Source organism: Peromyscus maniculatus, chromosome 9 (genome assembly GCF_049852395.1).
Source record: "Peromyscus maniculatus bairdii isolate BWxNUB_F1_BW_parent chromosome 9, HU_Pman_BW_mat_3.1, whole genome shotgun sequence".
NCBI lineage: Eukaryota > Metazoa > Chordata > Mammalia > Rodentia > Cricetidae > Peromyscus > Peromyscus maniculatus.
This window is the reverse complement of record NC_134860.1, coordinates 1243669-1256938: the sequence shown is the minus strand read 5'-3', so window position 1 is coordinate 1256938 and position 13270 is coordinate 1243669. Positions and strand designations below refer to the sequence as shown.

Genomic DNA, 13270 nt, shown 5'->3' with positions numbered 1-13270 from the left:
TCTGTGAGTTCCAGGCCAGACTGGTCTACAAAGTGAATTCCAGGAAGCTAAGGATACACAGAGAAACCCTGTCTCAAAACAACAACAACAACAAAAAGGTCAGATTAAGATTAATATTTATTAAAAAGGTGATCTACAAAAGCAGAATGGTGGGGCTGGGGAAACAGAGGGTCAGGAGGGCCTGAGTGGGAATGCAGGCTTGTGATCCAGTACTGCGGACGTGGAGACAAGCAGATCCCTGGGCTTGCTGACCACCAGCCTAACCTGCCTTAGGCCCCAGTGAGAAAACCCTGTGTACAAAAGTAAGGTGGATGGCTTCTGAGGAATAAATAACATTTCTGGATGACCTCTGCATCAGTATCCCACCCACACACACAGGAAACGTGATGACTTGCTACAAAATTTCACTCTTAAATTACCTATCTGGATAAAGGACTTATCTAGGATGGATGGATATATATATATATATATATATATATATATATATATATATATATATATATTAATTTGGCAAAAGATTCTGAGCAGCTCTAACTAAGCATGGTAAATAAACATGAAAAACTAGGACTTTGAACTGTATGCTAGACTTTTATGAGTCATGCTTTCAGAGGGGCTTTAAGTAACTGTAAATTGAAAATAATTTTTAAAAATTTAATTAAAACAAAATTACATCATTCCCCCTCCTGTCCTGCTTCCCTACCAAGTTCACCGCTTTCTCTTTAGCCATTGGTATTACACATACGTACAGACACATAAACATATAAATACACATACATACAAACACAAACATATAAATACACATACGTACAGACACATAAACATATAAATACACATACGTACAGACACATAAACATAAATACACATACAAACACATAAACATATAAATACACATACATACAGACACATAAACATTTAAATACACATACGTACAGACACATAAACATAAATACACATACATACAGACACATAAACATATAAATACACATACATACAGACACATAAACATAAATACACATACGTACAGACACATAAATACACATACATACAAACACATAAACATAAATACACATACATACAAACACATAAACATAAATACACATACATACAAACACATAAACATAAATACACATATGTACAGACATATAAACATATAAATACAGCCTGCTGAGTCAGTTCAGGGTACATGCTTGCATGCACATGTTTCTAGAACTGACCTCTTGGTATTGAATAACCAGGGGCCTCATCCTTGGGGAAGACTCATTCTCCCCCTTTCAGCTTGTAGGTCTTCATCTATGGGTGGGGCCTAGATATCCCCATCTTCACTGGGATGCCAACTGTTGTAATTAATTGTTCACGTCTTCTTTAGGCAGCCATGTTGTGTCGTCGCTTCCCTGTCATAGCTAGAGGACACACTTAAGCAGACTTTCTACTCCTCTGGCTCTAAAAAATCTTTCCACTACCTCTTCTGGGATGTTCTCTGAGCCTTAGATGTAGGTGTTGTGTTGTAGTGTTTGTTTATCATTTGGGCCTTTGACAAGTCATGTCTGTCTGTGATGATTTGCTACTGCTGCTGCAAAAAGAAACTTCTTTGATGAGAGGTGAGATCTGTGTTTACCTGTGGATATAAGGATAAGTATTTAGAATACAGTTAGGAACTACATTAGTTTAGGTAAATGGGAGTTGTAGGTTCTCTAGGTCCAGGATCTCATTAGCTATATGCAGTTGACTAGGTTTACAGTAGCAGGCGTGATTTCCCTCCTGTTAAGCAGGCCTTGAGTCCAGTTAGACAGCTGTTGATTACTGCCAGGACACGAATGCCACTAATGTTCTTTTAGGAATATCTGGCTGTGCTGGTCACTGTTGTGACATCACAGCTGGGTAGGACTATTGGTTGCTTCCTCCCTTAGCTTATAGATTAACTTCTTGTACTATGAAAGGATGCTCAAATCCTCTAAGGATGTGATGTCTTCAGCAATATGGACTTACCTTCAACTTCTAGGAGGCAACTAAGTAGAACTACCCTACCTTGTTTTGGGATCCTCTCGCACTCTTCTGACAAGCAACTTAAAGGAGGTTTCTCGTGCTTGGTACTAGGGGCTTTGCTAAATAGTCTATGGTTCTTGGCGGGGTACAATAACCCCAGATGGTGTAACTTCATCTAAACTATATACGTTTGTATACATATACACTTAGGTGTAATTTTAGGTAAATATAAAACAACACTTAATGCTATTAAACTATTACTAATAATTATTACATCATTTCCTATGTCATTTTTAAGCATTCTTATTTACCCCTCCTCCCTCTGGCCTTCCGTATTGTTTTCCCTCTTCCTCCTCCCCAGTTGAGGTCCCCTTCCCCATTTTCCCTCTGTATTACCTGCCATCATCTCACTAGAGTACCCCTCACCCCACCCCCACATCCCATTTACTTTCCTGGCTTCTGCAGTTTCTCTAGGTCACTGCTTCTCAACCTTCCTGATGCTGTGACCTTCTAATGTAATACCTCATGTTGTGGTTACCCCCAACCATAAACTTATTTTGTTGCTGCTTCACAACTATAATTTTGCTACTGTTATGGATCATATTGTAAATATCTGATATGCAAGTTGAGAACCGTTACTCTAGGTTATATATTCACATCTAAAGATTTGGAGCTAGGAACCATGGGTGAGAGAGACTATTCAGCATTTGTCTTTCTGTGTCCGGGTTACTTCACTCAGTATATTTTCGAGTTCATCCATTTACCTGCACATTTCGTGATTCAAGATTTATTTTTTTCTTTCCTTTTTTTTTAAATAGCTGGGTTGTATTTCATTATGGATATGTGTCATATCTCATTGTCCGTCAGTCAAAGGCCATATAGGCTGTTTCCATTCCCTAGCTATGTGAACATTATTGAGCAAGTACTTGTGAAATACCATGGAATTTTAGTTCTCCTGTTTGTATTCTTGGATATTCAGTCACCAGAATATTCTTTCCAAAAACTGCATTTTTATAGACTTTTAAATGAAAAATCAAACAAAACATTGTCTTTCTGTGTACCTAGATGTTTTACACCCTCTACCAGTATACATTTAAAATACAATTCTGAGGGTCAGGGCATGTCTCCTTAGTAGTATGTTCAGATTCTCCGCTCGAGAGCATTGCTTCTCCTGGGGATAAAAGCTTTCCTGGGCTAGATGCGTGTGAGTAACCTGGTAAGGTCTGCACTGTCGAGCCTGACTCAGTTGGTCGCTGATTGTTCAGGAAGCAGGACTGCTGGAGCGTCCGGGCAGCACTGTCAGCCAGGAGCAGCAGAGGAAGTGGGTGGAGGACTTGAGTAAACAAGTAGAAGAGGACCAGCAAAGGAAAACCGAGGAGAAAATGATACATTCAAAGGTAACTCGGCAATCTCTGGCTTCAGTGGAAGTGCGAGTCCCAGTCTTTCCTCACATAAACTTGCAAATATTCTGAAACTGCTGGGCAAATTAAACACTTATCCTTATGAAACTGTTGTCATAGAATGCATTTAGTGTGGTTTTACATAGCTTTTTAAAACTTTAGAAATGAATTTTTAAAAAATTCCTAAGATAGTTATCTAATTACAGAATCAAAAAATACAATTTTGTTAGTTATTATGAAGTATATACTACTTGACTTCTCTGAGATTTGATTTACTTTTATTTTTATAGGTGTTTGCCTGAATATATGTCTGCATCACATGTGTACAGTGCCCAAGGAGGCCAGAGTAGAGTTAGGATGCCCTGGAGCTAGAGTAACAGGCAATTGCTAGCAGCCATGTGCTAGCTGGGTACTGGGAACAGACCCCAGGTCTCTTCTTGGAAGAGCAGCCATCTCTCCAGCCGATCAGTGTTTGTCATTGGTAATTTTTATGGGAGTAGTTGAAAAAGTTCTGAGCATTTCTCATTTGTCACTGTTAGGGCGAGGACCATGACAGATGGGCAATGCATTTTGATTCGTTAAAGAGCCTTCCTGGGTCTCAGTCTCGGCTGTCCTGTCAGTTACCACACCAACACCCGGAGTCCTTTTGTGTCTCTCCTGACACTCAGGAGCTGGCCGATGTCAACAGTGTTTACACACCTCCGCCTGCTGTCCAGGTGGAGCTTTCAGAGGAAGAACAGCAATCCAGACCTGTTCGGGATATGGCTGTGTCTTACAGTCAGAAAACAAAGTATGTTGACTTTAGTGTTTAGTCCTTTAGAAAGTGTATTCAATTGACTAGAACTGTGTCCAGCAAGTTTCAGTTTGGCATTTTTCTCTGAAATAGAAATGATTAGCAGATGTAACTTGGGGGGGGGGGGGATGTAACCTTTCTGGCGTTTTGAATAACTAATGTATGCTTCACAGCTTTCTCCGTTCTATGACTGCACTCCTGGACCCAGCACAGATTGAGGAGCGGGAAAGGCGCCGGCACAAACAATTAGAACATCAGGTATCACACTGTAAAACACCTAGTGTTTCCATAGTGTGCCTCACATTGTAAACATTGTTCTTTGCCTTACACCTAAGTAAATGGAAAATTGAATTTTTTTCCTCCTGTAGTTTAGGCTGGTCTTGAACTTGCTATGTAGCCAAAGCTGGTCTTGAATTCTTGATCTTCTGTCTCTACCTCCCAAATCCCAAGATTACAGGCATATGCCACCACGCACAGCTGGAAATTGTTGGAGATTTTCAGCTTGGGTCCAGTTATATCTTGCTGTAAATCCAGTCTTTTAACACAACTGGTGTCATTTTAGACTTCAGCTTGGGCTGAGAACTAGACAGTGTTATTGCCATGCTGCCTGCCTTCTGGTGGAGCCATTAAATGAGTATGTTACATACATGACTTTGTACTATTATTAAACATTGGCTACTTCCTCAGAGTTCTGTTCAGGTCTTTGAAAGAAAACATACCAAGAAAAAAAAAAAACAAAGTAGACTTCCGACTAAGCAATCTACTAGGTAATATAAGGCTGAGATTAAAACTCATTTTATTCTGATGTTAGAGGGACTTGAGTGACTTTTTGTGGTTCTCTTTTCTCTGAAGAGTTTGTGTGTTGAAATGAGCCCTCGCCATGTTGTTCAGATGTGGCTTAAACATTTTCTTACCTGGTCTTCTGAGTAGCAGGGGCTACAGATAGGCACTCAGCACACAGCACTGTATCCAACACAGATAGGCACTCAGCACATAGCACTGTATCCAACGCAGATAGGCACTCAGCACATAGCACTGTATCCCAGCAGATAGGCACTCAGCACACAGCACTGTATCCCAGCAGATAGGCACTCAGCACACAGCACTGTTCCTAGGTTCAGCAGTTCTTTTAAACATTTTGTGAGTAATTTGGCCCAGTTTTCTTTTTTGAACTCAGTGAGAAGCTGAGCACATCTCCCATTTATCGGTCAGGGTAGTGAGTACTGAGGTAATTTCGTTAGTTGATTCGTTTTTGTGCTACACGTGCTGGATAAGCACAATTCTCCCCCATTCCATTATGTGTGTGACTGATAACTGGGTGCTCCATCAGTTTTGATTTGTGACAGTGACTTGTGATTATTTATGACTAGAAAGCAATCATGGCTCAGGTGGAAGAGAACCGCAGGAAGAAGCGGCTGGAAGAAGAACAGAGGAAGAAGGAAGAGCAGGAAGATGAGCAGCGCTTGGCTCGGGAACGGGAGGAGATGCAGAGGCAGTATGAAGAGGACATTCTTAAGCAGAGACAGAAGGAAGTGGGTACTTGTATGGTGCAGTGATGAAAAGGCTGGTGTCTGCACATGGTTTGAATGGTGCACTACACGTGGAGACATTACAGCTAAGGAAGGGGAGGCTTGGCAAGGTCACATTCCTCGAATGGTCCAGATCTCAGATGCTGCATGCTTGGCCTGCTAATGGGAGGTGGTCAGGGAGAACACAGCACCAAGCTTCATTATGAGCTGGATAGTCGATACATAGAACCTTCTAATAATTCTAGGTATTGGGCCCAAAGGATGGCTCAGCAGGTAAGGGGTATTGACCACCGTACCTGGAACCCATGTTCCAGAAGAGGATTCGGAAAGTTAATTTATAATCTCCACACACATACTGTGGTACAACCATTACCACCTCCTCATCCCTAAATAAATCTAAAGTAATAATGATTGTAGATATTAAAAAAGAGTAGTGATTGGCTGGAATTGCTGGTGAAATTCCTGGCTGAGTTAAGAGCTTCCGTTAGGCTTGGTAATAGTCTTTTCAAAGAGTGGATGTCTTGTTGTCTAGCAGTTAGCGATTCAGATAAGGTAGGTAGGGTGGTCCCAGTGCTGTCTGAGCTGACCTGACCATGCAGACCGTCCAGTGATATTTCAGTTGTCAGCTTTAAAAACACTGAGTCTGCACTTCCTTGCCAGTTCTACTTGATACCTTTCAGAAATGGGATGTGGAAAGGTATGGTCTGCACTCTAGTTTCATTGAGTAGGCTGTGACAGCTGGCTTAGTGGTGGTGCACACCTGTAATCCCAACATTTGGGAGTTCAAGGACAGCCTGGTCTACACGATGAGACCCTGTCTAATAGCAAGAACAAAAGCATGTTAGAACTATAATCTCTAAAGGGCCCTATTGACTGTCCTTCAGCTGCTATCTAGACCAGTGCTCACTAGGTAAGGGAAAGCTTGAGCATTTGTACTGAATGGGAACAGTCACTTCATTGAATGTCCTTGGTAATTGTTTCATGGTGTATGTCAATCTTGATAGGAAATCATGACTCTAAAGACAAATGAGCTATTCCACACAATGCAGCGAGCTCAGGAGTTGGCACAGAGACTGAAACAGGAGCAGAGGATCCGAGAACTGACTCAGAAAGGACATGATGCATCCCGGCTGATTAAAAATCTTGGCGGTAAGTGACTAATCAGATTTTTATTCATAGTTTTGATTTTGAAGATGATTTTAAATACTTACCTACTTTAAATCCTTAAGAACACACATTAAGTATTTTTAAAGGAACATAAGCTTTTCATCTAACCCATCTTTAATAATTTAGAAAGCTGCCTCGAAGTATTATTACACGTTGCAGTATCTTTTTCTGCATACACAAAAATTTTTACAGTAATCCTGACATAGGTAAAATGTGTACTTTAATATTCATTCTTAGATTTTTAAATTCAGCAAGGGCTAAGAATATAGGTTAACTTTAAAATAATAAATTTAGGCCATACTATTAAGTCTAGCCTTTCAAAATTTTTCCTACAGTTTATAGTGATTAAGTCAAAAAGTCTTTTTTTGTTTTTTGTTTTGTTTTGTTTTGTTTTTGTTTTTGTTTTTGGAGACAGGGTTTCTCTGTGTAGCTTTGAGCCTTTCTGGGAACTCGCTTTGGAGACCAGGCTGGCCTCGAACTCACAGAGATCCACCTGCCTCTGCCTCCCGAGTGCTGGGATTAAAGGTGTGCGCCACCACCGCCCGGCCAAGTCAAAAAGTCTTTAACTGCTGCAGTACCTTAGTCTTTTAGTGCAAGGGCTCAAACCCAGGGCCTTGTGTGGTAGGCAAACACAGCCACCCAGCTGTGTCCCTAGCCCCCACATGGAGTTTGTTTGTACTCTTCCTCATCATTTAAGACTTTCCATGTCTGTTTCTCATTGCTATCTGACACACAGCACAAGTGGATTATAAGGCTTCCACTAACGTTTCCAGTTCAAGAAGTGATGCTAAGGAGGCTGCTGATGAAACTTCCACAGCCTCTCCCAAGAAGGACACCGGAGTGCAGACAGGTATTCATGTCAAGTGTTTCTTGTTCTGTTTGTCTAAAGTGAAGACATCACAGGGGCTGTTGTCTTTGCAATAGCGTCTCTTGGAGCCAAGGGTGACCTAGAAATAATCCCACCTGTGGAACACTGGCATTACAGGGATGTAGCACTGTGCCCTTTCATGTGACACTGGGGACTGAGTCCAGGACATAGTGCATGCTAGGCATGCGCTTTACCAAACTGAGCTACAGTTCCACCTAGAAATTTGAGTTTTTAACAAAATAAAGGGGTCTTTTGATTTTTTAGGCTTGGATGATTGTGAACTCTAATTCACATAACATATTGAGTCCTTCCCCCCTCTTTTCTTTGTAGTTCAGAGAATAAGGGCCTTATACTTTCTAGGCAAGCACTCGACCAGTTAGCTAAATATCTAGCCCAAATCTTACCCATATAAGGGGCACTATTTGTTGCTGGTCTGGAATTCTCAGAAATCTTGCTGCCTCTCCCTCCCAAGTTCTACTATTAAAGGCATGCAGCCAGGCGGAGGTGGCCCACACCTTTAATCCCAGCACTCAGGACGCAGAACCAGGTGGATCTCTGCAAGTTCGAGGCCACCCTGGTCTACAAAGCGACATCCAGGACAGGCACCAAAACTACGCCGAGAAACCCTGTCTCGAAAAACAAAAACAAACAAAAAAGGCATTGCACACCGTGCCCAGCTCTGTTTGGTGTTCTTTAACATACTCATACTTGTGCAGTTACCATCACAATTTTAGAACCTTTTCAGTATTCAAATTGATTTTCTATGAAAGATGCTTTTTTTGTTTTGTTTTGTTTTGTTTTTTGTTTTTCGAGACAGGGTTTCTCTGTGTAGCTTTGGAGCCTGTCCTGGAACTCACTCTGTAGCCCAGGCTGGCCTCAAACTCACCGAGATCCTCCTGGCTGTGCCTCCGGAGTGCTGGGATTAAAGGCGTGCGCCAACCGCCTGGTGAAAGATGCTTTTTAAAAATACAAATACATCACCAATTTGCATGTCATCCTTACACAGGGGCCATGCTAATCTCACTCCAGTTTTAGTGTATGTGCATTGGTATTGGGCACAGGACTCAATGAGTAACTCACAAATAGGGACTCTTCCACTCTCCAGCTCATTGTGTCCATACTTCTCATGGAACCAGAATTATGCTGTAAATGGTCTTTTGTGCCTGGCTTACTGACTTCAGCATGATATATGGGTTTATCCCTATTGTAGATCTTATTATGACACAATTCCATTTATTCCTTAGACTCCACTGTGGGAATTATACTGGATTTTGTTCTATGAACATTTCGATTATTTCTACTTAGGACTATTATTATAAACAGTGTCACTGTGACTAGTTAAAAAAATTTTGTGTAAATGTTTTCTGTTCTCTTAGTAAAGAGGGGTTAGAATTTGTGAATTATATGATAGGTGTATTAAGTATTTTGGGGAGCTGCTGAACTGTCATCCAAAGCACCTGTTTTAACAGCAGTGTAGAGGTGTTCTTATCTCTCCGTGTCCTTGCAACACTTAGATTCTGATCTGCATTACCCCAGTGACTGATATTGCATGTATTTTCATGTGCTAGTCTTAAATTTTAAATAACACAATATCCACAATGGACACTCCTGAACAAAAAGGGATTTGCAATTTAGTGTATATATGTATAAGGGTGAGTGGGCAGGCTTGTGTAATTGAGTGGATGGCATCAAATTTCCTGGAGCTGGAGTTATAGGTGGATAGGTGCTGGGAACCAAACTTTAAGGGCAGGACTGGTAAGTGCTGAGCCAGTTCTTCAGCCCCTAGGTTTGGAGACTTTTTGAGGCAAGACCCGAAGACATCTTTAACTCTTCAGGGAAACCCTACTTGTTTTATTTTCTCAGTTCCATAAGTTATCTTTTCCCATTTAAAACTAGTTATAAATGGGCCTTCCTGAAGTATTTGTTTATAGCTCCTGATGAATCCTAAAGTAGATTCTAATATTAAGCCAAGAGATCACATTGCCCAGGCCACTCTAACATTGTACTGTGACAGACTTTTCCTGGAGAGATGAAACGTATCTTATCCCAGAGAGGAAGCCCAAGATATTAGAGTATCAACTGTATCAACGTCCCATTGGTGAACCATTGAGTTTTTATTATTAACAGGAATATGGCTAAGGGGTTATTGTTGAAGATCAGAGATAATTCAAAAGCAGCTACATCATCAAAGAGCCCACCCCAAAACTGGTGTCCATCCCTGAAAGCTGCAGCCTGGAGCTCTGCAGCTTGCAGACAGCTCTACAGCAGGACTGTCTCCTCTGCACTTTGGCTGGGCAGTCTCCTCCAGCAGGGGTTTCTTTTTATATAGTTCTCTTTATATAGTCCCTCAAGAGTCTTCAAGATTTTTCTCTCATATATTTGTCCTTTTATTTCCCTCTGGGGGCTCAAGAGCCTCCCCTTCTTTCCTGTAGGAAACAGCCATAAACACATCACTATTTTCTGCCTGTTACTTGAGATATTCTATTAGTTCAGTATACCAGACTAGCCACAGTTCATCTGAAGGGATGGTGATAAATGGTGATAGGGCATTGTGATATTTGTGGTGCCACTCCAATGCATTCTTAAAATTGCTTTGTTAATGGTAATGTTGAATGTCGCGCCTGCTGTAGAAAACAGTATAGCAGTTGCTCAAAAAAATGAATAGAATTCCATTTTTAGGTTTACATTTGTAGAAACTTGGATTCACAGCAGCATTTCTTAGGTTGCTTCCAACCTAAGTATCTCTGTAGACGAACAAAATTAGGCCTATTTTATACAGTGGAATTAGCATAAGGAAATTCTGACGTGTTTAATAACTACATGGTTATAAACTGTAGCTAAGAGGTTTCCTGCCTTGCCCACAGTCAGGACAAATCTTTGTCACCTGCCAGTCCCACAGCCGCTCAGACCCAACCAAGTAAACACAGAGACTTATATTGTTTACAAACTGTATGGCCGTGGCAGGCTTCGTGCTAACTGTTCTTATAGCTTAAATTAATCCATTTCCATAAATCTATATACCTTGCCACGTAGCTCGTGGCTTACCGGCATCTTCACATGATGCTTGTCCTGGCGGCAGCTGGCAGTGACTCCTGCCTTCCTGTTCTTTCTTTTCTCTGTTAGTCCCGCCTATACTTCCTGCCTAGCCAAGGGCCAATCAGTGTTTTATTTATTGACCAATCTGAGCAACACATTTGCCATACAGAACATTCCACAGCAATAAACTCTTGAGAGTTTTATACTATTTGAATAAGCCAGTCTATTTAAATTCTTTTATTTTTTTATACGGTGTCTGGGCTGGCCTGGAACTTGCTTCCTGAAACTCTGTAGACCAAGCTGGCACTGAACTTGTTCCAGTCCTCTAATTGTTGGGATGATAGGTGTGTAGCACAAAGCTCTGTTTATATGGGCTATTTGGAATAGACATTTCTAGAATATCCAAACTGAATAGTGTTACCAGCTTTTTTTTGAAAAGGAGTTCTTTAATGGGTAGCTTCATTTTGAGGATTGAATTCCTAGGGATGGAAGAATGGCACAGCAGGTAAAGGTGATGCCACCAAGGCCAAGAACCCTAGTTCCACCCTTGGAATTCACATGGCAGAAGGAACCAACTTCCACAAGTTGTCCTTTGACTCCCATGTGCATGACCCACCAACTAATAAAGTCATTAAGTATCTTTGGGAAAAGTGTATTTCTACCATGTTTTTAAAATTAACCATTTGGAATTTTTATTTAGATGACTTAAATTTAGGAAATTTCAGCGATGCACTACCACACTGTGGATCATTAACAGAAAAGGGCATTAGAAACTTTTCTTCTCCAGAGATTTCTACAGAATTTAATGGACAGATTAGCACTAAAAAAGACAAGCAAGAACTAAGTATGGATAAAGGCACTAATTTAGACAAAGAAAACAGCTGGTATAATGGCCAGTGTAATCAGTATAGAAGAACAGAGAAACAAACAAAACTTATGAAGAAATGTCCCAAAAAGCCTGCTTGGAATATAAATAAGCCTCTCAAAAGGTATGTTCCTGCATCAGCAAAGTACCCTGTCCATCTTCAGAAGGAGAAAGAAGAAAAAAAGATAAGAAGGCAGATAGAGCTGCTTCACTTACTAGAAAGAAACCACCCTGAGAACCTCTCCCAAAACAGAGGCACTTCACCAGAAGTTCTTACTTCATCTCATCGAGAAACTGAGTCAGAGATCAGGTTGCATCTAATCAAAAAGGTAAGACTCTTTTATTTCATTACTATGTAGTAATGTTTCTGAATTCAAAGTAGTTGCCCAAATCCATGCTTTCAGAAGGCTGTGGTTCATCTAAGTAGGTTATAGAAAATTATGTTAGCGGTCAGAGGAAGACAGCCATACTTGTTATGTGAACTGACTATTGTATAACACCTGAACTGAACAGCTGCATCAGAGACTGTAGCCCCAAAAGCCAAATCTTTATGCAGACGAATGCTTCTTTATTCAAATGCATATGAAAATGTCACATACATAAAATGAAATACTACTCAGTTGTAAAGAAAAATGAAATTAACCCTATCTCAAAAACAACAAAACAAAAGCTTATTAATTTAACATGTAAGTACACATAAAAGTATAGTATACAATTTAGGAGTCCGAAGAAATAATAGGTAATTAAAGGATGGAATGTAGGCAGGATACATGAATTCTGAGTGAAGATACAAAGTTTTGTTTTGTTTTTTTGTAGTGGACAAGTGAATAAAATCATGGTAGTGAGTATAACCCTTAACAGAGCCAGGTGTGATGGGGCATGTCTTTAATTCCAGCACTCTGGAGGCAGCTAGGGAGTTTGAAGCCAGCCTGGTCTACACAGGAAGATCTAGAGACCCTTCTCAGAAAACACAAGAAAGAAAAAAAAAAAAAAAACAAACAAACACTGAAACCTAAACAAAGCTCCAGAATGGTCCTCCTGACTTAGATGTAGTTTTGGGCTGATGAAGTGTTTTAGAGTGCCTTCCTCAAAGTAGCTGTATGAACTTTTTGTGAATTAGAATACTGAGATTTTATTAAAACAATAAAACTCATATATACTGTCCATGTAGAAAGGAATTACTGGACTGGTCCTATACTGTATCACATACAGTACTCTTATTTAAGTATGCCCAGTTCATTTAAGCATGTCCGAGAAGTTGGTGAGAAAGCTCAGCAGGTCAAGGTGCCTGCTACAAGAGCCTGAGGACCTGAGACTGAGGCCCGTGTTACTAGGACAGAAGTAAAAATTGTCTTCTGATTTGCATGCACACACTGTACACATGCATGCATGCACATATACAGTGTTTTAGAAGTATCTGGAGACGTGAAAATGTCACTCTGTTTGCTTGTGTTATCCATCTTTTAGGTAGAAGAACCTCTGAAAACTCCTTCAGTTATTAAAGAAAGGTATGTATATTACTTCCTTAGCTACTTAGTGCTTTTTTGTGTGGGAAACAAAATACCCATTCAAAATCTGGATGACAATTCCATGTGCAGATAAAGGCAGGATAGGAAAGGATAGGATAGG

General features: G+C 40.5%; 2 protein-coding genes and 1 pseudogene across 13 annotated transcripts in view; 1 reads left to right on the top strand and 2 right to left on the bottom strand.

Annotated features, from left to right (window-relative positions):
- The window catches only part of Ccdc66 (coiled-coil domain containing 66), a 29398-nt gene that overhangs the window by 13658 nt on the left and 2470 nt on the right, over positions 1-13270 (top strand). For 6 of the 7 annotated variants that reach the window (XM_076544113.1, XM_006981475.4, XM_076544114.1 and 3 more), the window contains 8 exons: positions 3249-3380; positions 3923-4173; positions 4350-4434; positions 5547-5708; positions 6710-6854; positions 7609-7722; positions 11477-11970; positions 13109-13149. In XM_076544113.1, the coding sequence (XP_076400228.1) occupies positions 3249-3380; positions 3923-4173; positions 4350-4434; positions 5547-5708; positions 6710-6854; positions 7609-7722; positions 11477-11970; positions 13109-13149 (1424 nt within the window). The remainder of the gene's footprint in view (positions 1-3248; positions 3381-3922; positions 4174-4349; positions 4435-5546; positions 5709-6709; positions 6855-7608; positions 7723-11476; positions 11971-13108; positions 13150-13270) is intronic. The other variant, XM_076544116.1, reaches the window with a different exon arrangement.
- The window catches only part of Tasor (transcription activation suppressor), a 75718-nt gene continuing 62547 nt past the window's right edge, over positions 100-13270 (bottom strand). For 3 of the 6 annotated variants that reach the window (XR_013042137.1, XR_013042139.1, XR_013042140.1), the window contains 2 exons: positions 1215-1615; positions 100-290 (listed from right to left, as the gene is read on the bottom strand). Coding sequence is in view for 2 of the 6 variants with exons in the window: in XM_076544107.1 (XP_076400222.1) it covers positions 1539-1615 (77 nt within the window). In the remaining 4 variants the exon portion in view is untranslated. Of the gene's footprint in view, positions 1616-13270 lie in introns of all 6 variants that reach the window. The other 3 variants (XR_013042138.1, XM_076544107.1, XM_076544109.1) reach the window with 1 other exon arrangement.
- Positions 8702-8799, bottom strand: LOC121832518 (U6 spliceosomal RNA; annotated as a pseudogene).